General features: G+C 53.1%; 1 protein-coding gene across 5 annotated transcripts in view; it reads left to right on the top strand.

The window, feature by feature from the left end:
- DNAH1 (dynein axonemal heavy chain 1) overlaps window positions 1-24,705 on the top strand; it is a 140,351-nt gene that overhangs the window by 63,377 nt on the left and 52,269 nt on the right. For all 5 annotated transcript variants that reach the window (XM_075939493.1, XM_075939495.1, XM_075939492.1 and 2 more), the window contains exons 22-41: window positions 427-591; window positions 1,376-1,497; window positions 2,461-2,566; window positions 3,698-3,877; window positions 5,324-5,464; window positions 6,180-6,343; window positions 7,256-7,369; window positions 8,380-8,568; window positions 9,671-9,776; window positions 10,519-10,632; window positions 12,182-12,331; window positions 12,796-12,882; window positions 13,528-13,714; window positions 15,594-15,685; window positions 16,852-17,006; window positions 19,042-19,219; window positions 20,100-20,294; window positions 20,970-21,089; window positions 22,170-22,328; window positions 22,632-22,736. In XM_075939493.1, coding sequence (XP_075795608.1) covers window positions 427-591; window positions 1,376-1,497; window positions 2,461-2,566; window positions 3,698-3,877; window positions 5,324-5,464; window positions 6,180-6,343; window positions 7,256-7,369; window positions 8,380-8,568; window positions 9,671-9,776; window positions 10,519-10,632; window positions 12,182-12,331; window positions 12,796-12,882; window positions 13,528-13,714; window positions 15,594-15,685; window positions 16,852-17,006; window positions 19,042-19,219; window positions 20,100-20,294; window positions 20,970-21,089; window positions 22,170-22,328; window positions 22,632-22,736 — 2,829 coding nt within the window. The remainder of the gene's footprint in view (window positions 1-426; window positions 592-1,375; window positions 1,498-2,460; window positions 2,567-3,697; window positions 3,878-5,323; window positions 5,465-6,179; window positions 6,344-7,255; window positions 7,370-8,379; window positions 8,569-9,670; window positions 9,777-10,518; window positions 10,633-12,181; window positions 12,332-12,795; window positions 12,883-13,527; window positions 13,715-15,593; window positions 15,686-16,851; window positions 17,007-19,041; window positions 19,220-20,099; window positions 20,295-20,969; window positions 21,090-22,169; window positions 22,329-22,631; window positions 22,737-24,705) is intronic.

Below are 24,705 nucleotides of genomic sequence, written 5' to 3'. Positions count from 1 at the left end.
ACCAATTCATGACAAGACGTTAGTCATTGCTAGCTCTGGAAATCACACCCATAGGGCCTAATACCCCACCCTGTAGACAAGCCCTTCATGTGACCTGATGTAGTGCTGTCGCCTGCAGCCGACAGAAGGAATATTTCTAGCACTGTTAAGTCTGTGGCTGTTTTACTGTTTAGCTCAATGGGAGAAGTATAGGACCAGTGTACAGACGTGAACTGCCCCCATTCTTCCCAGTGGGTGTTGGCTCTTACATGTCAGGGAAGAGGCAATTATTCAGGGACGATGGGCGGAGCTTAGTATGGTGGGCGGCGTTTTAGGGGAAGATCTCCTTTATCTCCAGTCTGAGCCCCGGGCACGTGAGAGGAACTCTCCTAGCCACTGTATTTACTGCAGTAATCCTCTTGTCCTGACGACATGCCTTTCCGCCAGGATGTCCTGGAGGAGTGGCTGACATGCCAGCGCTCCTGGCTCTACCTGGAGCCCATCTTTAGCTCAGAGGACATCAATCGGCAGCTGCCCGTAGAGAGCAAACGCTACCAAACCATGGATAGGATGTGGAGGAAGATCATGAAGAATGCTAATGAGAACAGAGAGGTGAGTGCTCGCAGGGCCTGTGTGTACCCTGCAGTGTTCCCACTTCGTCCAAAGCCAAACTTGGCTCCTTTTCCTGTATTTTGTCTGTAAAGCCCCATGCTCACGTAAGGCACTGTGGGTATGTCTACACTACCCTCCTAGTTCGAACTAGCGGGGTAGTGTAGACATACCCTGTGTGAATAACACCTGTGCTCAGGGGAATTTCCTAGGTTTCTTCTTTTCAAATGCTGCTCGCACTGCAGCGGCCGGGGGGGTCTGAACCGTGTGCCGAATCACTAGGCATGGCCTTCTCACATCAGCGACTTGCCCTCTCTTCCCCCTCCCAGCAGAGCAACAGCCTTTGCATTGCTGTGGGTCCTTACACACAGGGCATCCCATGGCTTGCTCCATGGCGAATTCTGACAGATGCTTTTGGGGCTTGGCCTGGCTCTCTCCCACCACCCACTTGTACCTGCTTCCACTTCCCACCCCCACGGCTCCCTCCCTTCACCCCACATTCGGCCTCCTCAGCTCCATTCCCCCTGGTGCTGGCACCACCATTCTCCACCCCTTCCCCCGGGGCTGGGTCCTTTCCTCCACGGAGACGGCATCAGTGTTTGAATGTTGATGTGTGGACAGATCCGAAACACGTCCATTTGTCTCAGTCCTTAATGCAACTCCCCCTCCGTGCCCACAAAGCGCCCGTGAATGAGCCGTTCTGCTCCCGGCAATAGTGTCTCTCTGGAACCACCTGGCCTCCAGTAGGGTTACCTAACTAGGACTTGTGCACTGGTGCCTGTTCCAGGTTATTTCCCTGTGTCCCGATCCCAGGCTGCTGGAGAGCCTTCGGAAATGTAATCAGCTGCTTGACCTTGTGCAGAAGGGGCTGAGCGAATACCTGGAGACCAAGAGAGGAGCTTTCCCCAGGTAATCCCAAGGCTCAAGGCCTTTCTTATGTTCTACCGAACCGGGGGGTGAAGTCAGAGAATCCCGCTGGTTACATCTCCCGGGAACGAGTGTTTTGTGCTTTCCCATCCACAGCACGACCTCCTGCAGCTCTCCCGCGGGTGCAGGTCTCAGCTTTCAGCCCTGAGAGCTGATGGAGATAAAAATGGGGCAGGTTTGGGGGTGCGAGGACCTGCCATGGGCCAGGGCAAGGTGGGGCTTGTCTGCTAACAGCACCGCCTGGATGTGCCTGCACCTTTAAACATCAGCATGTCCAGGAAAAGCATGAGGAAGGGGAGATGAAGTGAAATGAGGGGGTATTAAATTTGGACCTTATTCTTTTTAGACCTACACCTGAGGTGCATCTACACGGTGGGGCTATTTCAGGATACTTCCAGTATTCCCAAATAGCTATTCCACTCCTTTGAAGCAAGCCTGTTATTTCGACATATAACGGGCTTGCTATTCTGACGTCACCGTAAACCTCGTTCCACAAGGATTAAGGGGCGTTTCGGAATAGCGGTTTATTACAGCGCCAAATGACAAAATAAACTATTTCGAATTGACTCAAAATAAGCTATGCAATTTGCGTAGCTCAGATTGTGTCGCTTATTTCCAGCTAAGGGTGCAGTGTAGACGCACCCTAGAGTCGTGTTTATTGCAGTGCGAAAGGGGAGTATAATACTGCCATTCTGATTGGGTGTAAAAGACACCCAACGCTCCACTGGCCTAAATAGCTGCTCTGGGGAAGGACATAAGAGAACCAGCCCCTTTGCTGCACAGAGGGGTTCTCTTTTATCTGGGCTGTGGTCACTGCTCTTCTGGAAATCGTCCAGGCAGATCAGCAGGCCGTCTTGAAGTCCGCCACTCCCCAACCTCTCAGCAGCCAGAGCCGAGCCCCGAGCACAGACTGAAATGAGCTGCTCGCTCTGTCTCTGTTTTCAGGTTCTACTTCCTTTCGGACGACGAGCTGCTGGAGATACTGTCCCAGACAAAGGACCCCACCGCCGTACAGCCTCACCTCCGCAAGTGCTTTGAGAACATCGCCCGGGTAGGTAACGCAGGCTGTTTCTTCTGGGGCCGGCAGGCAGGTCTGATGTCGGGAGTCATGGACTGTGGGAACGCAGAGCTATTCAGTGGGGGTGGAGAAGGGTAGGACACAGGCTCGCTCTCAGCATCTGGATTCTTTCCAACAGCCTCTGCATCTCCACGTGAAAGAGACGGGCTGACGTGTCTTTGTTCTCTTCCAAACTGCATTAAGATGGCAGGGGGTTGGTACCTGGCTGGGATACGTTCTGCACTTGCTCTCGGTTGGTGATGATCAGTTCAGTACATCCTCAACAGAGACAGCGGCCTGACTCCTTGGGAGCCGCAGGAGAGGCCAAGAACTGAATGGGCCACGCAAGCTGAGTTACTCTCTCGGCCCTGGGTGTGCCGCCTACGTCAGGGTTGCCACTCACTAGCTGGGTCATACTCGGCTGATTTGCCTGGTTTATTATTTATTATTATTTCCTAAAGACTTCAAACTCCAGTATTGTCAGTCTGACCTCTCACGCCAGCGCTAAAGATACATCTGACGGTCACTAGCTTAGTTGGGGGTCTGATGCAAAGCCTCTTGGAATGAATAGACAGACTTCCACTGGCTTCTTTGGCGCTTTGGACTGGGTCCTTACACTGTGGTTCGTGAAACCAGGCATTCTCACCTTGGGGACTGTGACCTGAAAGAACAGAATGGAGAGTATAGAGGATTTACTGATTCCTAGCCATGCCCTGAGACCAGGCATCCCTTGCATAGCTTGCTTCACTTCAGACCAGTTGCACCAGGGATGAGCTTGGGCTCTGGGCTGTCATATAATCCTGTTTCACTTCACGGAGAGAGACAGTGATTTTACACAGGTGTAGTACACTTCGTAACTACAACCAAACTGTGGGCCGGCTCTAGTGCTCGCCTAGATCAGTGTAGTGACCCAGCTTTGCACCAGCAGACAATCTGGCTCTGGTCCCCTGTGGTTAACTTTCCGTAGACCTGGAGGCATAGCTGTTTACTGTCAGTAGGACAAAACTACAGCCCACGTTCCTACAGAAACAATGCCTCAGTTCCTTGTGTGGTGGCCTGTGTTGTAGGAAGGCAGGGATAGAAGGGCATTTCTCTACTAATCTCGTGCTGTGATTCCCCCATCAGCTGCTCTTCCAGGAGGACCTGCAGATCACACACATGTACTCGGCAGAAGGGGAGGAAGTGAAGCTGTTTTTCCCCATTTACCCCACCGGCAACGTGGAGGACTGGCTGCTGGAAGTCGAGAAGTCTATGAAGGCCAGCGTACGGGACAATATTGAAAGATCCATCTGGGTGTATCCAAACGTGAGTCTGAGACCCCGCGCTGCTCCTCCGCTCCCCACCACAAGTAGGGAGGGAGTCCAGCAGGTGGCGTTTGGCAGGTCTTGGTGTCGAGAGTGGTCACCGGTGGCAGCGAGCAGAATTGCTTTTCTAAACCCTGTGGTTCTATAATGTGGCCTTTGACCCTGCTGTGTGATTCCATTTCTACCCCTCGCTCCCTCCTTGGGGACGGCTCTTCTCTTTCTTCTCCGCCAGCACGTGGATTGCCTGCCTAGCACAAAGTGAAGGTAGGTGGCACCTCCCTCAGGACCTGGCCAGTCCCGGATGAGGGATTTTGCCAGACTAGGGAGGTCATTATTGGGTCCCCGAGCCCTGGACCAGCTGCCACCCTCCTGGCTGACTCCCCCTTGCCACCAGCCTCGCTACCCTGCCAGTACCCCACCTCCTTCCCTGCTCTGCTGGACAGCCCAGCTGCAGCCCAGCTCCCTGCGCGCTGAGCTCCTGGCCCTGCCGTGCAGCCCTGCTACAGCGCACTGAGCTCCTGGCCCTGCCGTGCAGCCCCCCTACAGCGCGCTGAGCTCCTGGCCCCGCCGGGCAACCCCCCTACAGCGCGCTGAGCTCCTGGCCCCGCCGGGCAGCCCCCCTACAGCGCGCTGAGCTCCTGGCCCCGCCGGGCAGCCCCCCTACAGCGCGCTGAGCTCCTGGCCCCGCCGGGCAGCCCCCCTACAGTGCGCTGAGCTCCTGGCCCCGCCGGGCAGCCCCCCTACAGTGCGCTGAGCTCCTGGCCCCGCCGGGCAGCCCCCCTACAGCGCACTGAGCTCCTGGCCCCCCTGGGCAGCCCCCTGCAGTTCACTAAGCTCCTGGCCTCGCCAGGCAGCCCCGCTGGGTTGTGACTGGCTGCCCAGATGCAGGGAGCCCAGCCACCAGCCTTCCACTGGGACTCTCTGGTCCTGCCGGATGACGGATGTTGCCAGACCAGGGAATCCCGGATAACAGAGGTTCAACCTGTGGTAACATGGGGCCAGATTAATTCCTGGGGCCAGGGGATGGACACTGGGGATGGACACAAGTAGAAAGGAAGGTAAAAAAGGATGGAGCATCAGAAATCTCAGGCATTATTATACTCTAAGAATCTGACTCTCCAATACACCAGAACTAGCTGTAAGAGTGGAAGTTTGTTCTCTTAGCTCCCAAGGGAGTCTTGCGTAGCCAGATGGTCTGTTGTAGAGAAGGCACCCAAGCATCCGTTGTCTGGATGCCCAGCATCTTGGGGAAGCTTTTTCGTGGCAACGGGAAAAACTAGGACGGAGAAGTAAGTCGAAATTGTAATATCTGAGGTGGAAGTGGATAGCTTCCGGACACGAGCCATGAAAAGGTGGAGCCTGTACAGAGATAAGGGATCATGAAAGAAAAGAGATTTGTGGTGCTGATAGCTAATATCATGCGTGGTGGTGGTTGTTTTTTTTAAAGACGCAGCGTACTTTGTGGGTCTTGCAATGGCCTGGGCAGGTGACCATCGCTGGCTGTCAGACCTTCTGGACAAAGGAAGTATCCGAGGCTTTGGAAGCTGGGGATTTGTCCACCAGGCTGTTTCCTCAGCTGAGCGCTCAGGTAGGAAAGAGGAATGTGTCAGACCACATTTCGGTCTCTTGTCACTTCCTCTGACCTCAGATCAGTCGCCGCCCATAAGCTGAGTATTGCTGCAGCTGTTTCCAGAGACATTTCCCAAAGTGAGGCCAAGGGTCTGCAGCAGTGTGTTACATTAGCATGGGAAAGAACTGAACTCCAAAGCAGTCACGCGAGATCTCGGAGTTCTGCCCTTGTCATCTTAACCTGCATGTGCCCGTCCCACATTTGACCCTGCGGAGCTGTTCTCCCATTGCTCGCTCATGCTCTACCATGGCGCTGGGGGGTGTTGGCCTTCTGGAGGTGTGATCCTTTGTGACATTTCCTCAGTCCACCAACACCCTGCCCTAAGTCACACCAGTGGCTCCTATGAAGGATGGTTCTCCCCACCCTCAGAGTGCCTGGCAATTTTGAATGTATTTATTCTTGCAGCGTCCCTCGGAGGGAGGGCAGCGCCATTATGCTCATTGTGCAGATTGGAACTGAGGCGGGGAGAGGCTAAGTGACTTGCCCAGACTCACAAGGAAGTCTGTGGCAGAGGAGGGAATTGAACCTGGGTCTCTCATGGTCCGGTGTAGTGCCCTGTCTACTGGGCTCCTGGCTGTCCATCTCCTGCCCTCCTTTAGTACCTTGTTGGTTAGAGAATAGGAGCCAAGGCAGTTCAGGGCCGGCTCTGACTAGCTTCCCTTCCCTCGCACAGCTGAGTGACCTGGTAGCCCTGGTCCGAGGAAAGCTGTCGAGGATGCAGCGAACAGTGTTGTCCGCGCTCATTGTGATCGAAGTCCATGCCAAGGATGTTGCTGCTAAGCTGATTGAGGAGAACGTGATGAGTGAGAATGATTTTGAGTGGATCTCTCAGCTCAGGTAAGGCAAACCTGCTCTGGATTAGGGATGTGAATGGGGAACCAGTTAAGGGGTAGGCCCCACCCTTAACGGGTCAGGCTTACTGGTCCCAGTTAACCAGTAGGAGCTGGAGCAGCTCCCCACCCCCAGTGGGCAAAGAGCTGCTCCAGCCCTGTGGGGCCTACTGCAGACAAGGGCTGTTCTGGCCGGCCGATTGGAGCAGGCCCTGGAGCAGGCAGGGACTGTTCCAACCAGCCATCCAGAACAGCCCTTGTCCACAGCGGGGAGGGCTGCCCCCCACCCTCCTCCCCCTTTCATCAGTTAACTGGTTACACATAATGTTTCACCAGTTAACCAGGATTTAACATCCCTAGTGTGGATTCACTGGCCACCATCCATTACTGACCGGCCGCGTCCGTAGCACGGCCGGAAAGCAAGGGCGTTTGCAGGGTGGGTCTGTTTAAGTGGACTGAATGCCTTGGGAGTATGTCGTGGTCTGTTACGCCGTCCTGATGGCTTGGCTGGACCCCAGCGCTTGCCTCTGGCAGGGCATGTTAGCACAGACCCAGGCTGCAGGCACTAGCTCCTTGCATGCAATACATGCGCTAGCCTGTGCCAGCACAGTCCAAAGGCATTGACCTGCCGCCCCTCTAAGAGGAGTCAAGTGGGGCGCCATGAGAATCCTGGACATCCCATTGCACAGCCCCTCCTGCTTGGCTCCTGGTGCCCAGAGAGGTCGGGGGTCCTCCCAGCCCGCACCTCTGCCCTCCTCCAGCAGGTGTTTCTAACCTCTGGCCCAGGGCTGGGGTGCACGGAGCTCCGCGGGCCTAGCGTGCAGGGAACGTTAGCAGTCATGGATAGTGGCCTTTTAGTCTTGCTGTTGCTGTGCCCTGCCAGGACGTTTGTCTCAGATCCCGTTTGCACTCCCCCTAGATACTACTGGGCCAGGAACGATCTGTACATCCGAGCAGTGAACGCTGAGTTCATCTACGGCTACGAATACTTGGGGAACAGTGGCCGCCTGGTGATCACCCCCCTCACTGACAGGTACAGAGATTCTGATAGCAAAGCACCTCCCTTGTCCTGGGAGAGCAGCCCTCATCCTGAGGTAAAGCCAGGCTCTGGCTCGGCTAGCCTCACGCGCGCTGAGCAGCACTTACGCACACAAGTGGCCTGAGGGCCGTTGGTAGAGCCAAGCGGTACCAGAGCGATGGTAGATCGGGCCCGTACAGCCACCGCATGGGTTGCAGGATTCACGTCCCGCTGTCCCGTTACAGCTTTGTGTATGACGTGGCACGGCAGGGTTCTTTGTGAACCGTAAAACAAAAGCCATCTGAATAACAAAGGGCCCATTCTGTTCCTGTGGATAGGTAAACCAGTACCAGGGAGCATGTATGTTTCCCAATAAAAACACCTAGCTCTCATATAAAAACGATGAGTCGTCCTATGGCACTTCAGAAACTAACAAAAATATCGAGGATCATGAGCTTTTGTGGGGAAAACCCACTGCCCCAGATGAGCTGGAGTGGAAATAACAGAAACCAAGAGGGGGAAAAGGTATCTGTCAATTGTAGGACGGGTGCTAATGAGGCTAATTAAGTGGGCTGAAAGTGTCCCATTCTTAGCTTTTGATGTAAAAATGCAGCTGTTAGAGGCCGGGGAGACTGGCTTTATAATGTGACAGCCAGTTAATGTCTTTGTTCGAGCCCAGGGAAACCGTGTCAGATTTGCAGATGAATACCAATTCCGCACTCTCTCTGAAATTGGCTGGTGTTATTCCTTTGTAAAATGGCTACTAGCTCTTGTATAATAATCATCCTTACAGACAGAGTCAATTTCCATCAAGCCATGCGAGTCCCATTAATGTTATCCCAAGCCGCTTAGCTAAATCCCGGTGCACTGTAAGTAAAGCGCTCTGAATAACATGGGATGGATTTTCTGTGATCACACTTGGCAGACAAATAAAGCAGGTCACCTTAAATAATGAAATAGGAGCTGCAGCTCGTAAGCCCAAGAAGGAACGCCTCTAACGATCACCGGTTTCTGCACTGCTGTAGGTGCTACCTGACGCTTACTGGAGCCCTGCATCTAAAATTTGGAGGCGCGCCTGCAGGGCCTGCCGGGACAGGGAAAACTGAAACCACTAAAGATCTGGGGAAAGCTCTCGCCATCCAGACTGTGGTGTTCAACTGCTCCGACCAGCTTGACTTCATGGCGATGGGGAAATTCCTGAAGGGACTTGCCAGGTGCAAAAAGTGATCTAAGGGAACTGGAATGCCCCCGGGCCTTCCCAGTGGGTGAGGGGGAGATGCTGGGAGTTAAATGGAGGAAGCTCTTGGCCACATGGAAGAGAGGGGAGTCTGGGGGAATGAAGAGGGCCCATCTGGATTGTTTTAATCCTCCAGGGGCTTTGCAGTGCCAGAGCAAATGAGCGCGGGAAGGTCTGCGGGCTGCTAGCCTCATGCCCGTTGGAAGGAAAGATAGAGGCATTGTTGGGCCAATATAAAAGAAGAGCTGGATTCTTGTCAAGTAAAACTAAGCTGCTTTGCACCATTTGCTTTGGGGCGGTGTACACGGGCACGTCTGACCCTTTGCACGGTATCTTACGTGTCAGGCCAGGGTCAGCCCTCAGCTTTCAACTCTCCAGAGGAGAGACCCTGCTGGGATCGAGCAGCCAGGCCCCCAAGGAATGCAGAGTGAATTCTCTGCATGGCAAGCAGAGCTAGTCCAGCTGTGCCTTGCACGTGTGCAGCCAGCACAGTCGATAGCTCTCCACAGACCTTTTCTTGCAAGCAGCTTCATGGGCAGACCTCTCCTCCCGGAACGCAAGGCAGGCATCTTGGCTGTCGCAAGGACATCAGCTGCATCCGCAGTCGGGGTACAAAGCAAGGCACAGCTGATGGCCCTTCCAGCAGCAGGCCTGGAATCTGCTGAGCTGGTATTAGGCTGCACGTGGGGTTACCTCCCCTAGTAACATTGATATAGGAGCTGAGGACAGTTGCGTCCATTTCCTGTCTCTCTCTGACATGGCCACCCCCCAGTCTGGCAGTTCAACCCAGGCCCACCGATGGGAGGGGGAAGTGGGGCATTTGCCCCAGGGCCTGGCAATTCAAAAGAGCCCAGGGCTCCCGGCCCCCAACAATACTACTGTGCAAAGGGCTGGTGGGTGGGGGGTGCTGGACAGTCCGGGTGCTCCTCAGGGCTGACTGCCCCAGCCCTGCTTTTTCTGCCCAAGGCCTCTCCTTCCAGGAGTGCAGAGCCTCCCCACCCAGCAATTCTGTCAGCCTCTCCCTCCCTCCCCCCGTCCACCTAGCCCTGACGCTGCCCCGCTGCCCCCTCCCTGCTTAGCTCCGGCGCGTGGGCCTGCTTCGACGAGTTTAACCGCATTGACGTGGAGGTGCTGTCGGTGGTGGCCCAGCAGATCGCAACCATTCAAAAGGCCCAGCAGCAAAGGGTGAGTCGCGGTGTGTGTCTGCAGAGAGAGGGGCAGGCCTGGCCTTTCCCTTCTCCGCCCTGCACTTGGTTCTGGTCATAGAGCCAGTGGCCACACTCTGTCGGCCTTCACTGCAGTGCAGGCAAGATGTGGTACCGCCCAGGTGGGTTGCTCATAAGCAGCTGATGGAATTGACGGAGTTATCCGGCCTCCAGGTATTTCCACAGTGGCCTCCTTCCTCCCACACACAGCTCTGAATTGTGGTCCCAGATGGAGAATCAGCCCTGAGTAGTTCTAACAGCCAGGCGCTGTGCTGCTCCCGGGAGGGCTGAGAAAGCTGCTTGACATGGGCTTAATATTAGAAACTCGCTTGCAATGATTTCTCTGGCTTGATCCGCCTTCTGAAACTCCCCTCTCTCTCCAGAGGGGTTTCAGGTTTCCTCGTGCCACAAATTAATCCTGTCCCCAGTTCACATCCAGAATCTATGTCTGTGGCTAGCTGGGGCTTGGGAGCCTGTTGATGAGCAAACGAAAGCTTGGAAGGGATCGGGAAATCTGTAAGAGCCGGGCTCGTCATAAAAGGAGGGGAAACACTGCCTGGATGACTGGGTTTCTGTATGGGAGCCAGACCTCGTCAGTTACACCTGTGGGGTGGGCTCATTTCAGTGTGGCGGGGAAGCGGCTGTTTCTCCGGCACAGGGGAAGATCCTGTCTCTGGCTTGTTCCATTGTCCCTTGGGCATAGCCGCGCTTTGGTTTGCTAGGTGGACCGCTTCATGTTTGAAGGCGCTGAGATCCCACTGGTCCCATCCTGCGCCGTCTTCATCACCATGAACCCCGGCTATGCAGGGCGCACTGAATTACCAGACAACCTGAAGGTCAGTAAGCCCATCGCTGTGCCAGCACCGAGAGGAAGGGCAGTTCTGTGACCTGCTGCTCTGGGACGTGGGGGGGACTTGGCTCCAGACAATGGCTGCTGATCCGTACCGTTCACAGGCAGCTTAGCGTGGGCGGACCTGGGAACAGGGCAGCAGCCCAGCATGGGAGACTCGGTTTCAGGAGCTGACTTCTTGGCTGTGTCTGGAGAGGACTGAAAAGAAAGCCACGGCTAGTGACTGCAGAGTCTGGTAGCAACTGTGCCTTTTGTCCTGGCACACAGATTGCCCAGAGGTGTTGGAGCCTCCTTGCCACCGCCGGGGAAATGGCACCATCTGAGCACGAGTGTTCACCTGACCTCCCGATGGCCCTGCCAGCATGTCTCACAGGCCACGTGCATTGCACAGGCAGGCCGCACAGCTCCCTCTCGCCGTGCCAGGCCCCTTTGGCAAGCATGAAAGCTGAGACACCCGCTGTGGCAGGTCTCTGCCTGTGAGGGAAGCGGCTAGACACCCAGCACGCATGGATGCAATAAAAGAGATAAAGTGTAGTTAGGAACATCCAGCTCTCCATCTCCAGGAGTTTTGGGGGGCTCAGCTGGAGACCCCCTCAGCGTGCACAGTGCCCGTGCTCTGACACTCAGACAGCCGAACAGGTGTGTCAAGTCGGGCTCCCCAAAACGCAGGCACCTAAAATCACTAGCGCTGTTAGAAAACATAAGCCTCTAACTTCCCAAACTTCAGACTGAGTGTGAAGCAGGCAAACAGGTTTTCCTGTGGCTTGCGCATGAGGCGAGGCGACCTGGCCTGTCTAAGTGAGCTTGTGGCACAGATTGTTAGAACTGACTCGTTTTCAGCGGCACCTCCATAGTGCCATCTGTATGCTGGACCTTTCCAGGGCAGACCCACGTTGGTATTTACCCTATTAATAGTGAAACTGTGAATTGCTCCTCCCTGCAATCGGGTGCCCCAGCAGAGGTGCACTTGGAGAGAGGGCAGAAGGTGCTGCCCTCCTGCCAGGTCTTAGCTGGGGCGGGGAAGCCATCCGTTGGAAATCCATAGGAGCCCCCCGTGGAGGTTGCTGTGGAGATGAAGTGAATCGGTCTGGTGTCTGGATGTCTAGGGCATGCCCTGTCTGCCAGCACTGCATCCTGTATGAAGAGCTCTGATGTGCAGCAGACCTCCCGGCAAAGGGGAGTTGTGTGGCTTCTTTGTGCCACCCCAGCTTCCCCAGCCTAGACCGAGGTGCGACTGACCCATGGTGTCCTCCTGAGAACCGTGCATCCAGTAGTGTAAGACATGGACAAAGCTGGGCTTCTGCCAGCCAGTGTGGCAGGAGGGTTGGCGGTCTGGGCATGCCCATGTCGCAGGAGTGGCTTGTGCTAGGATTCTGGGATTGTGCTGACCCCAGAAATCACAGTTGTAAGGAACTGCTGCGACTGGGACACATCCCACCGAAAAGCGCCTGCTGCAGCCCCAGAGTCGAAGTCACACAGAGGGGAGCAGGGAGCGAAGTGTCTTCATCCCGTCCTAGCGGATGTGTCTGTTCCAGGCTCTCTTCCGCCCTGTGGCTATGATGGTTCCAGACTATTCCATGATTGCGGAGATCTCGCTCTACTCCTTTGGGTTCAACGAAGCCAAGATCCTGGCGAAGAAGATCACCACGACGTTCAAACTGTCATCGGAACAGCTCAGCAGCCAGGTCTGTGGCTTCCTGACGCGCAGCCTTCAACGATGGGACGGTCTTTGAGTAGTGGAGCGTCCCTCTTAATTCAAGACTCTTAATACTCACCTTTCCCACTTTCCCAACCACCTCATGGGCCACTCTCCATCCACCGCCTTCTTCTTCATGCTTCCCTTTGTAACCAGGTGTGGCTCCGCCATCCCTCTGGCTGTAGTTTCATTTACTTTACGCTAACGCACAGAGCTGCCCTTGCATGGCACTTGTGTCCAACAGCAGTTCCTTTCAAACTCCCTCTTCAGCCAGTTATCCCCCATCTCCTCACCCGGGAGAAAGCTCCTGGCAAGTACCATCAGCTGGTAAAGGAGATGATTTTTCTAGCTTACTTCGCAGACCAGTGGGGTGGGAGACTCAGATTGCAGGCTCGCTGTTCCTGAGTGATGCACAACTGTCTAATTTAGTCCTTTCCTCCATGCCTATTGCAGGACCATTATGACTTTGGAATGAGAGCTGTGAAGACTGTGATCTCAGCAGCGGGCAACCTCAAGAGAGAGAACCCTACCATGAATGAAGCAAGTACCCTCTGGTTCAGTGGTGGGCAAACTGTGGCCCAAGGGCCGCATGCAGCCCAGTGGGGCTCTGTGCTTAGCTCATTAGATGCTTTGCTCACCGTTGCCCATGCCAGATGCTGCTGCTTTTCATCCACCTCGGTGTTTTCCTACTGGTGTTACGGAAGTGACACTCGCAAAGCGAGGGCATGTGACGTGAGGGGCGTGTGAGTGCACACAGCATTGTCAGAGTGCTTCTCCTCTTCAGCTGGCACCCCCCGCACCATCCAGATATGCTGGTGCAGAGAGCAAAACCGCACTCTCTAGGGAAACCACTGTGGTTAGCACAATCTTACGGCTGCTGACACAAGGAAGGGCCACTTGTGCCACCTGCTCACTAGCCGAGGTGGGCAATCATTGCTCTGGTTTCATCCAGGATGATTCCTCACCCGCTGTTCTATGTTCACCAGCGCAGGCCACCGCAGCGAACGAGAAGTCCCTGGAGATAGAATTCTAAAAGGCTCGCAGCCCGAGCAAACACAAGGAATGAAATAGACGTGAAGGCCCTGGCAGACCAGGCTGAGTTGGATGGATGGGAAAGGCATCGTACAGAAGGAAGCAGGCAGGGTCACAGAGTTCATTTCACTATTGCTCCTTAACTCGTTGCAGGAGCTGATCTGCCTTAGGGCCATCCGGGATGTCAATGTGCCCAAGTTCCTGCAGGATGACCTCAAGTTGTTCAATGGTATTGTCTCCGACTTGTTTCCCAAGATCAAAGAGGAGCCTATAGAATATGGCATCCTGGAAGAAGCAATCCGCAAATGCTGCACCAAAGACAACCTCAAGGATGTGGAGGGTGAGTGAAAAAGCTCTTAAAGGTGAATGGCAAATGGAACAGAATCCTCTGTATGTGGGTGTGTGTGAGCATGCGGGAATAGCTCCATCCGCTTGCCTCCAGTTTCACTCTTGCGACGGGCGATATCAGGCCCCGACTTCACACTTTTTCACAGATGTTTGCAGGACTTGGAAAGTGACCTCGGGGGTGGAGGTTAGTGCCCGGTGGCAGCCCTGCTAAATGAATATGTGAGAGACATTGACTCTCGCTTATGGAGACCTGAACCTTGGATTTCAATAACGAATGTAAAGGAGAAGTCACCTAGTCGACTACCCCGTAAGCAGGAGCTTATCAGGTGGCACTGTTGACTACTCACTCATTTCCCTCCCCCCTGCATTTTTAAAGGGAAGCCAGCAGGAGAGGACGCTGGCTGAATCCCTGGTCCTGGGTCTCAGCACAACCTTCCCCGCCCGCCCACCACCACCACACTGCCACTCTGCATTTTTAAAGGGAAGCCACTGCGAGTGCTGAGACCCAGGACCAGGGATTCTTCCAGCATCTTCTCCCGCCAGCTTCCCTGTAGAAATGCAGAGCGGCAGCGGGAGGTTGTGCTGAGATGCACCGGGAGTGAGCGCTGACACCGCCCTTGCTTATTGACTAATCGGGTGTTCGATGGAAATTCCATCGACTACTCGATGAGCCAGTTAACCGCTACTTACCATCCCTAATTCAGTCTTCAGCCACAGTGTCACATTCCCACGTCTCCAATACTTGTCGGGGGCCTCCAGAGAAAGGGAAGAGGTCAGGGCCCGATACTTTCAATGCAAACTAGAAGGCAGAAGCTTAAAACAAACAGAGCACATCTCTGTGATAGTCTTTCTATAGTGTCAAGGAGCAGGAAAGGGCTCAAAACAGCTGTTATCTGCAGCTTTGCCATTTCCCCTTAACGCTGCAAAGGATAGGGGGTGCTCCCTTTATTCAGTACCATGGGAAATTGCTGAGCAGTGAAATCAATACAGAACGTGGTGCCCTCCAATGTTTCCATCTGTGTTCAGAATAAATTTTGTTTTGTGCACCAAGGCCTGTGCACATGTGCACCACCAGTAGAAACACATGCTGCCGGCTGTAGGGGCTCTGCTAATCAGCTGGGCAGTATGTGAATCTCTCCTGGGAGGCCGCCCAAGCACTCTGCTTACAAGGAAGACAGGTGCCATCTCTAGCTGTTACTGGATGAGTCACTGCAAGGGAGCTATTGAAATATGATACTGATATTAAGGTGCTGGGTGATTGATGGGAGCTGGATTACTCTACTCAGCAATACTCAGACTCTTTAATATGTCTTTGCAGCACGTGACCGTAAACCTGGCATGATGTAATTATTAACCATGCTGAGCTACTAACCAGTCAGCGTGCTTTTCCTAGATTATTAACCTGTTGTAGAAAAAGTAACATTGGGTCAGTCATTTTGCACTGAGACATGCCAGCAAAAGAAACAATGAATCCGCACTGCTGTGGTTCTTTTGGGTAATGCTGGTGGCTAATTTGGCTCCTGAACTCTTGATATCACTGCTCTAATGGTTGTAGCCAGTGACTGGCCCGAAGAACAAGTTATCACCATGTATGGGACCTCAATCCAACTTAACGGTGTAGCACCTGCTGAACTTGAAGGCCAAGGCTGATCTCACTGTTGTCGGCCGGACACTCTGTGCTTAAAGTTCAGCACGTGCATGGATGCTTTGCTGGGTCGGAGCCAGGTCCTTACAGGCCAATAAAACCGCAGTGACTTATGCGATGTGGGCAACAAGTCTTTGGCTGTGCTGGTTGGAGCAGGCACTCCTCCGATTTGCTGGCAAGTGAAACAGATTGCAAGCCCCACACTCCAAATCTTGTTCCTTTGCAGGTTTTGTGACGAAGTGCATCCAGCTGTACGAAACCACAGTGGTGCGCCACGGCCTCATGCTGGTGGGGCCCGCAGGCTCGGGGAAAACCAAGGTAAAGCTGAGCGAGACGTGCAGCGAGCTGGTGGAGAGGAGTAGCTAGATGGGGGTGGGAGGGAGAATCTGGAAGAGGATTACATCTTGCACAAGACACTAATGCTGGAGCATTTCTAGTCTCTGCACTGGAGCTATGGCAGTGAGAGGGATTTGTTCTGGCTTGAAATAGGGATGAAAATGTGGATTTGTAGCTAAGGATGTTAAATGTAGATTAATCAGCTAATCGAATGCTTAATGCAATTTGCATCAATTATTCAATTAGTCGATAAGGGAGCCTCGGCCTTTGAAATGTACCAAGAGTCCTTCTGTCTCTTGCTACATTTCAAAGGTGGAAGCGCCGCGGGGAGCACAGGGCCAGTGGGGGACTCAAGCCGTCCCCCGCTGGCCCTGTGATCTCTACGTTTGAAATGTACGAGAGCGGGGCTCAAGCAGTCCCCCGCTGGCCTGGAGGGCTCTTGTACATTTCAAAAACAGGGAGCGCGGGGCCAGTGGGGCGCTGCTTGAGTCCCCTGCTCTCCCACTGCTCTGCGGTGCTTCTGCTTTTGAAATGTAGCAAGAGCTCTGCACCCCACTGCACCCCTGCCCCTGCCACAGAGATGGTGCGGGGGGGAAACTGGCTTTTAAGCCGGCTCCTCCCAGCACTGGATCTGCTCCCCCCTTGCTGCCTCTCTCTGAAGGAGGCAACAAGGGGAGGAAGCGACTAGTTGAGTCACTAGTCGACTATCCGATACGCATAAGCTTATTGGATAGTCGACTAGTCGCTTCCATGCCTATTTGTGTCAGTGATGAAATGTTTTAACAGCTGGCTCGTTTGGGCTTTGCAGTCGGACTCAGAGGCTTTCTAGCAATGTCCCAAACTTCAGAGTGCTGGGCAAACGTCAGGATGGCTTTGAGGCAGCCCATCTTCAATTATTGTCATGTAGGGACTCCAGCTATTTCACCAGCCTCTAGTATTGGTGATTTACATTCCTACTCTTCTTTTTGATGATCAGCCTTTTCTTACAGATCCATTTCCCAGGCTGCTCCCAGACACTTGCACAAAGTCCTTTATTACACCTCCTCCTTCCTCGCTGTCGTCTGAATCACGTCACTGTGAGTTTACGACCCCTCCAACCGCTGCCATGCATGTCATAATGTCTGTTCCCTTCCCTCCTGTCTCTGCAGTGCTACAAAGTGCTGGCAGCTGCCATGACCTCTCTGAAAGGTCAGCCTTCCGTCAGCGGGGGGAATTATGAAGCAGTCAAGTACTTCATACTGAATCCGAAATCCATCACCATGGGCCAGCTATATGGAGAGTTTGACTTGCTAACACATGAATGGTAAAGGCTAAAGCCCATTCTCCTCCTCTGATCTAGGGCTTCTTGTGGTCCCTCTAGGTCTATGGATTCTCTGGGATACAGCACCATAAAGAGTTTTCCTTGCCTTAGAGCAGGGGTGGGGAACCTCAGGCCTGGTGGCTGGATGTGGCCCCCAGTTAGCCTGGATCCAGCCCCTGAAGCTCAGTCCTCCCTCCCCCAGCATTGGGGAGCCTGCCCAGATGCTTCAGCCCCCCATGGGCCTGGAGCACACAGAATCTACTAGCTTGGGCCCCTCTAGGCTCTGCTGTGGGAGGGGGATGTGGGGAGCGTCTTTCTCCTCAGTTGGAGGCCACATAGGTGAGGGCTTTGGGGTTGTTGGGGGGGTTTTTGTTTGCTTCTCACTTGTGTGAGGCCCCCAACTGCTTTTTATGTGAGTCAGGGGCCCCCACCCTAAAAAAGTTTCCCCACCCGCCTTCGAGGCAAGAGTGAAGAATGTCTTTTGTGTCTGGCGTGTGCTGATGGCCTTCCATAACGAAGGGACGATAGTCGAAGAAGAGTTAGGCTCCTGATTTCTCATGGGAGTTGGGAAGCAGTCTCTGTGCCTCTGCCTTGACTATCTCCCCCATATGTATTATTTCAGTGGTTCTTGGTCCTCATTCTGCTGGCACCTTCATGAGAGAGGCTCTCTGATGGGCTATGTCTTCTCTCAACAGCCCATTCCCCCCGGTTGGGTTTCTAAATGTTCCTCTGCAAGGCTAGCTAAGCAGCGCTTGGTGGCTTGCTGGAGATCCACGGGCCATTCTGTAAGATCCACTTGCATTATTGTAACGCTTCCTGTCACGCTGGCCAGAGGCTTAGGAACAAAGTTAAGGAGCACAGGTTCCAGAAAACTATAAAAACCAATAAACAAAACTCTGAGAAAAGCTGAAGCAAATGCATTTCTCCTACTGCTCCCTGGAGCTCACTAGCTCTGGGCTCCAGTGGCTCTTTATTGAAGGATATTTTGAAAGCATATTCCTGTTAAGTGTGACAGCTTATTTACGATCTGGTTCCTGCCGAGGGGCAGCACGTAGACACATCAGCGTGACAAAAAATACGGTCTCCATATAAAACACAGGTAGGGACATAAATCCATCTGTTTTAATCAGCCGGGCTTCAGACTAGTCTGTTTTCTTTTGATCTCGGTAGCAATGGCCATGAACATCTGTGGTGCTATAGAAATAGCAATAATTATTGAATAATGGGAGAGCAGTGGCGGGTCGGAGCAGCAATTGTACTGTGGACATTCACATACAGATTAAATCCCAGACATCAACATCCAGCACGCTCTTCGCCACTGTCCCTTTCACCACCACCAGCACCACTGGCAGTGTAAGGATGCATTATTAGTGTCCGGGTCGTGTTACGTACATAGGAGCAACAGGCATGGGGGATTTCCCTCACAAAGCGGGGATATTCGGCCACGTAAGGTCTAACGTGGTTATCCTAAGAAACTGCGGATTCTAGGGATTTATGAGGGGAAGGAGAAAGAGAGAGGATTCATCTGTTCACTTGAATACATTTGTGAAGCACTCACTCAGATGTACAGAACAGGTTGAACCTCTTTTGTCTGGCACTCTCTGGTCCAGAAACATCAGTTCTCTAGCATGATTTTAGTGAGCTGGATCTCCACTTACCATGGGTGTGGGCAAGTTTCCTGTGGACCCATGAAGTTTGTTTACTGCCGCCAGGCCCGGCTCTCAGTGTTCTGGGGTGTTATTTACCTCTAATTTACCCCGAAATGTCCTCTCAGATCCCAGCCAGCAGTGGCAGTGTTGGTGATGCTGATGCTGCTAGTCAATATCGATCTCCCATGGTTCAGCAAATTCTCTGACTTGGCTGGTCAGGTCCCAAGGGTGCTGGACTAGAGAGGTTCGGCCTACAGTGGAATCCTGGCTCCAGGGTTGTTGCTGGAAAGTTTGCCACTAACTTCAGTGAGGTCTGAATTTCTCTAGGAGATAGATATGGAGCAGGCAACTGTTACAGCTGCTCTTGCCTCTTTCCTCCCGTGTTACAGGACGGATGGGATTCTTTCCTCGCTCATCCGGGTGGGCGCTATCGCCAGTGACACCAATAAGAAGTGGTATGTGTTTGACGGGCCCGTCGACGCCGTCTGGATCGAGAATATGAACACTGTGCTGGATGATAACAAGAAGCTGTGTCTCAGCTCTGGAGAAATCATTAAGCTCACTGAGGTGACTAAGCTCTCCTCTCTTGCCTCTGCTGCTCTCTCCTCTCTGGCTGGTCTCGCCTCTGTTCTCTCTCTCGAACGCGCAGCAGAATTGCTTTGGAGTTTCCAGTGAGTGTTACAGGCAGGCTGGATTCCTGCCGAGATTGTCACCTGTGTAGCAGTGACAGCTAGGAGCGCTTGTTGTGGAGCAGCACCCCGGCGTGCTAGGCACAGGACAGCCCGAGAACAGCAGGACAGCCCTTCTCTAAAGAGCTGACAGGCCACAGTTGGGCCTTTCTGTTTGACTGAAGTCTGGATGCCCTGCCTGTGCAAGCAGGCACAGAAGGTACGTCTAGACTACAGCCAGTTCTGTCGACAAAGCAAGCCGCTTTTTCCAACAGAGAGTCTCGATGCCCCCTTTTGAAAAAGCACAGTGTGGATCAATAGTGCCTTTTTTCGACATAACTGTCAAAAAAAGGCATTATTCCTCGTAGAATGAGGTTTACCGCCGTCGACAAAACTGCCGAGTTCTGTCGACTTACTGTCAACAAAACGCGGCGGTAGTATAGATGCAGGCATAGTTTTGACAACAAAACCCTGTAGTCTAGACACACCGTGAGTGTCAAGGAGAGCTAGACGGGCCAAATGCTACTGATGTTCAAGGGGAACTCGAACGCCCTTTGCTTCCGTGACAGTCCTAGCTTCAGTGTGAGTCCACGGAGATGGAAATCCCAGGGAGCCCCCACACCCGCTTTTTTGGCTTCCCTCCCCACACCAGTGGCAGAGAATCAGTGCTGACTCCTTTGAGCCGACTAGGTGCCCTTATCACCGAGCCATGCTGAGCGATGCTAAGGAGGAGCTGTGCTGACAGATCCCTGTTTTCCCCTCCCCCCCCCGGTTTTCAGGTGATGACCATGATGTTTGAAGTCCAGGACCTGGCTGTTGCCTCCCCCGCCACAGTCTCCCGGTGTGGCATGGTTTACCTGGAGCCCAGCATCTTGGGGCTCAGGCCCTTTGCTGAGTGCTGGCTGAGGAAAATTCCAGACATCATCAAGCCTTTTGCAGAGCAGCTTGAATCCCTTTTCAGCAGATTCCTAGAGGTAAGCTCCTGTCGTGTCCCAGCTCTCTTGGGTGCCCGTGGCTTAGATCCAGTTGGGTTAGCTTTAGAGGAGTCGTTCCTTCTAAGGCTCTAAGATTTTAGCCTCCTCTGAGATTAGGATTCACTTCATGCTACGGACGCCCAGAGCGGATCTGCTGGTTTTAATAACTTGGGAACTCACTGATCCAGATACATGTGTCTCCTTCATACTCACCTGAAGACCCGTGGGGATTTTAGAATCAGCCAAATTCATTCCGCCAGTAACACCGTTCCCTCCTGCAGAGTGAGGGACATGGCTCTCAGTTGTAAAACTGAGCCTCGCTATTGCCATCATTTTGATGGCAGACAACAGAGTTCCTTTCGAGACAGTCTTAAGGCAATCTATCAGCAGTGACAGCAACACAGAGCGGCTGCTGTACGGAGCCAAGGAGCAGGACTGTCTTATCATCTGGTCAGGATCAAACAGAAGAGATTTCCTCGGACGCGCTCCTGGGCCTCTGTTCGCTGGCGGATGCCAACCGGGTTTGGGGCACAGCTTGAAATGGCAGCGTTGTCCGCCGTGCCCTCGCTGCTCCACGTGCCGTGCCGAAAGGGGAAAGGGAAGCCCTGGGAGGTAAATAAACTCTTGAAAGGACGGCGAGAGAGGAGCTGATCTGTGTGTGCCTCGTCCTTGCAGGAGTCCATCAGCTTTGTCCGCAGATCAGTGAAAGAGATAATTGCCTCAACAGACAGCAACCTGGCAATGAGCCTTCTCAAGCTGCTGGAGTGCTTCTATGAGCCTTTCATCCCCATTGAGGTAGGGATGTTTGTACCGACTCTTTGTTGCTCTCCCTGCACATAGCGCTAGCGGGTTAAGCAGCCACGTGTAGAAGGAACACGAGAGCTCCCAACTGGGGCACGGTACACGATAAACCAGGGCTACTCAACATGTGGCCTGTGGGCCGCACGTGGCCCGTGGCCTGTTTGTTTGCAGACCACGGTGCGGGTTGGGTTTTCGCGGGGCTCAACACACAGCCTGCAGGTGGGATCCTTTGCACACGGCATCCACTGGGAACACGCTCCACAATGGCGAGGCGTCTCCCAGGAGGGGCAAGCACTGAAAGATGCAAGCAGACGGGCTGGCTGGAACAGACACGAACAGGGTGTCAGCATTTCTAGCCCCCAGGGAGAAGGTGCCGGGAGCACTGTGTGAAAGAAGCTATTTGCATATATTTGCATATATATTTACATATATATATGCAACCACACTTGGCGGCCCTCAGCATGTTCTGTGAATTTCATTGGGGCCCCGGGGCTTCCGAAGTTGAGTAGCCCTGTGATAGATGGTACAGGGACCAAGTCATTCTGGGCATAGGGCTGGGAGCAGTTCGAGCACTTACTCCGACGCTCCTCTACGTACAGCACTGCCCTGACTCATGCTGAATGCAGGGCTAGACTGAAGATGAGTATACCGGGGAAGGCTGAGTCTGGCTCTGTACACTAAAGAGGATTATACTGTAGTATAAAATAAGAGGATAGCCTGCCAAACACAACAGTAGCGCCACGTGGTAGTGCTGGGTGAAATAGGTTGCACATGTATATTGCACAGTATACCTGGGATGCGAATCGCTTTGTGTGGTATTGAAGGAGACAGGGAAATTCTCACTTTAAAATTCACAGGCCAAATTCTGCTTTGAGTTACAGTGAGAAACCCCCAGAGTTACAGCCGCGTAACGGAGAGCAGAATTTGGCTCACCGTCTGTAACGAATAGAGCCACCTGAGAATCCTTCCGAAAAGCAATACATTAGCTAAATGGAGGAGTCAAGAAGTACTTAACCCCCTTTCCAATTGAGCAGCGTGGGAGGATGAAATTTGTGCTGCTTATCGGCCGTTCAGGGCATTCGGAAGCTTCCCCAGGAGAAGATTGCTCGACTCGGAGAACTGATAGAGCCCTGGTTCATGTTCGCTTTGATCTGGAGCGTGGGTGCAACTGGAGATGCCCAAAGCCGCATGGCCTTCAGCTTGTGGTTGAGAGAGAAGATGGCAAAGGAGCAGGTGAGTGGCTGGAATGGTGATTTCCACTCATGATGGTAGCACCTAGGAACAGCTCCCTGAGTTTCCAGAAGGCTTGTGTGAGGGTCCCTCCTGAGGTATTGTCCACAGCTGGAAAACGTCCCGCTTCATCAGAACATCTGCATCGAAACCTCTAGGAAAGAGGCTAGAGACAGATGAGCCATAGGGGCTAGACAGAATTTCACTGCTGAAAACCGATGTTCTCCTCATTGGCCTGGTTCCCGGGGGTCAGTTGATCAGACCGGTTCTAGGGGTGATATTCCTGCTCTGCTTTATTCCCCACAGATCCAGCTGCTTTTCCCAGCGGAGGGGCTGGTTTACGATTATAAGCTGGATGATGCTGGACTCAGCAATCCCGAGGATGATGTTGATGAAGATGTTGTCAAGGAGGTAGAGATATTACCCACCTCTGAATAGTGCATAAAAATCCGATTGATTCATCAAAGTGAAGAGTGGAAGGGAGGAAGGGGCCAGATGCTAAGGCTAGGGTACCGCACACACAGTCCCTCCGCTCATCAGGGTGAGTCAGAGCTCTGCTAGACTGGGCGGAGCTGTCTAAGGAGAAATTGAACGTTGTACTTAAAACAAGGTTTCTTACCTGTGTGTTAGTGACCTAGATCTTCCAAATGCAGCCTCTGCCACTGCTCAGGGTTTCCCCAGGCTGGGAAATGCCCAGTGTCTGGTCATTTTCACTGCTGTTACTCAGAAGAAAGGGGAAGAGGGAGGGAGAAGCACAAATGAGAAGAGTAATGTCAATTTCGTGGTGCTGGTGCTTGGGAAAGCCACGAGCAACCACAATACGAATCCTCAGTGGGATGCAGCTTCAGACAGGCGGGTATTATATTAACTGAAGCGCTGTGGGTAAGACATAGGAGGTAACTGTCCTGCTCTACACAATACTGCCGAGGCCCCAGCTGGAGCTCTGGGTCCAGATCTGGGCCCCACAGCTCAAGAGAGATGAGGATAAGTTGGAGAGAGTCCAGAGGAAAACAACAAATACGATCAATGGTTGAGCAAACCTGATCTAAAGTGGGCATGTTTAGCCTGGATAAAAGAAGACTGAGATCAATTTTTTTCCGTGTTCACTGAAGGTAGGAGGTGTCATGGGCTTAACCTGCAGCAAGGGCGAGTTCGGTTAGATACTTGGAGTAGCTAAGCTCTGGAATAGGCTCAGAGGGAGGCCGTGCAGTCTCCAGGATGGGAAACATTTAAAAACAAGTTGGCCAGACACCTGTCTGGGATGGTCTAGGGTTACTTGCTCCTGCCTCGCTCAGGGGGCTGGCCCTGGGGTGCTGGAACAATTTCTATCATGGGGATCTGCAAGCCATTGAACCGCACTCGCCTTGTCTATAATAGAAATAACTTCAAACGGGGTGTGCAGCAGCATCCTCAGCACCCCTAGCCCTAGTCCCATGTGGGAGCTGGACCTGATGGCTTCAGGGGGCCCCTCCCAGCCCTATGTTTCTCTGGGTCTCTGAGCACTGGAGTCATTTACACTAGGGAAAGACCTCAGCAGTGGGATCTGTAAGAGGATGCTGACCCTTACTTCCGTAAGCTTGGGCCTGGCCTTGAGCCAGTAGGTTTTGACCCCTGACTTTTTTCCAGGGAGTCGGTAACTCATTTCATACACGCGTTCAGCCTCCCTGCCCCAACCATTTCAGGTGCCTCCAGGGACCAAAACTGCAACACAGAGGAAGGTTTCCAACTAGGCTACAGGGTTTTGCTCAAAAACCCGGGGAGCGTCCACACCTCGAGCGTTTTTGCGCAAGTCAATTTACAGTCAATCAAAAGAAGAAGGGTTTTTGCGGTGTAGGTATTCCTCTTTCTACAAGGAATAGCTCCTTTTTGCACAAGAGTTCTTTCGCAAAAAGGTGTGTGTGGATGGGCAACGGGGGGGTTTTGCGCAAAAAGAGCCAATCGAAAAAAGCACAGGTGCTCTGGTGGCTATTCTGTGAATGGCCATCAGAGCTTTCTTTCGAGAGAGCATCCATGCAGTCTGGACACTCTCTTGTGCAAAACCTTTTGCAGTGTGGACGCGCTCTTGCGCAAGAAGTTTTTGTGGAAGATCTCTCCTGCAAAAAGCTTCTTGTGCAAGAAGCCTGCAGTATAGACGTAGCCCTAAACAGCCATCCTGCTTTTCAGTCAGCTGTTTCCTCTTCTGGTTCATTTAGATCTCCGTATAATGGTGCTCTCTGTTCTAGCAACTATCTTAAATGTTCTGTCAACATGTGAACCAAGTTTGAAAGAAATTCAAGCGAGCGCTGCTTTGGGGCAACCGCCCCTAGTCCACTGTAAAAGTGTCAGCTGCGTTGGAGGACAATCATGGAGAGAGAGATGTTGTAGAGAGCAGAGGAAGGAA

This window comes from Pelodiscus sinensis, chromosome 11 (assembly GCF_049634645.1).
Source record: "Pelodiscus sinensis isolate JC-2024 chromosome 11, ASM4963464v1, whole genome shotgun sequence".
NCBI classification, from domain to species: domain Eukaryota; kingdom Metazoa; phylum Chordata; order Testudines; family Trionychidae; genus Pelodiscus; species Pelodiscus sinensis.
This window is presented reverse-complemented; position numbering and strand designations above follow the sequence as displayed.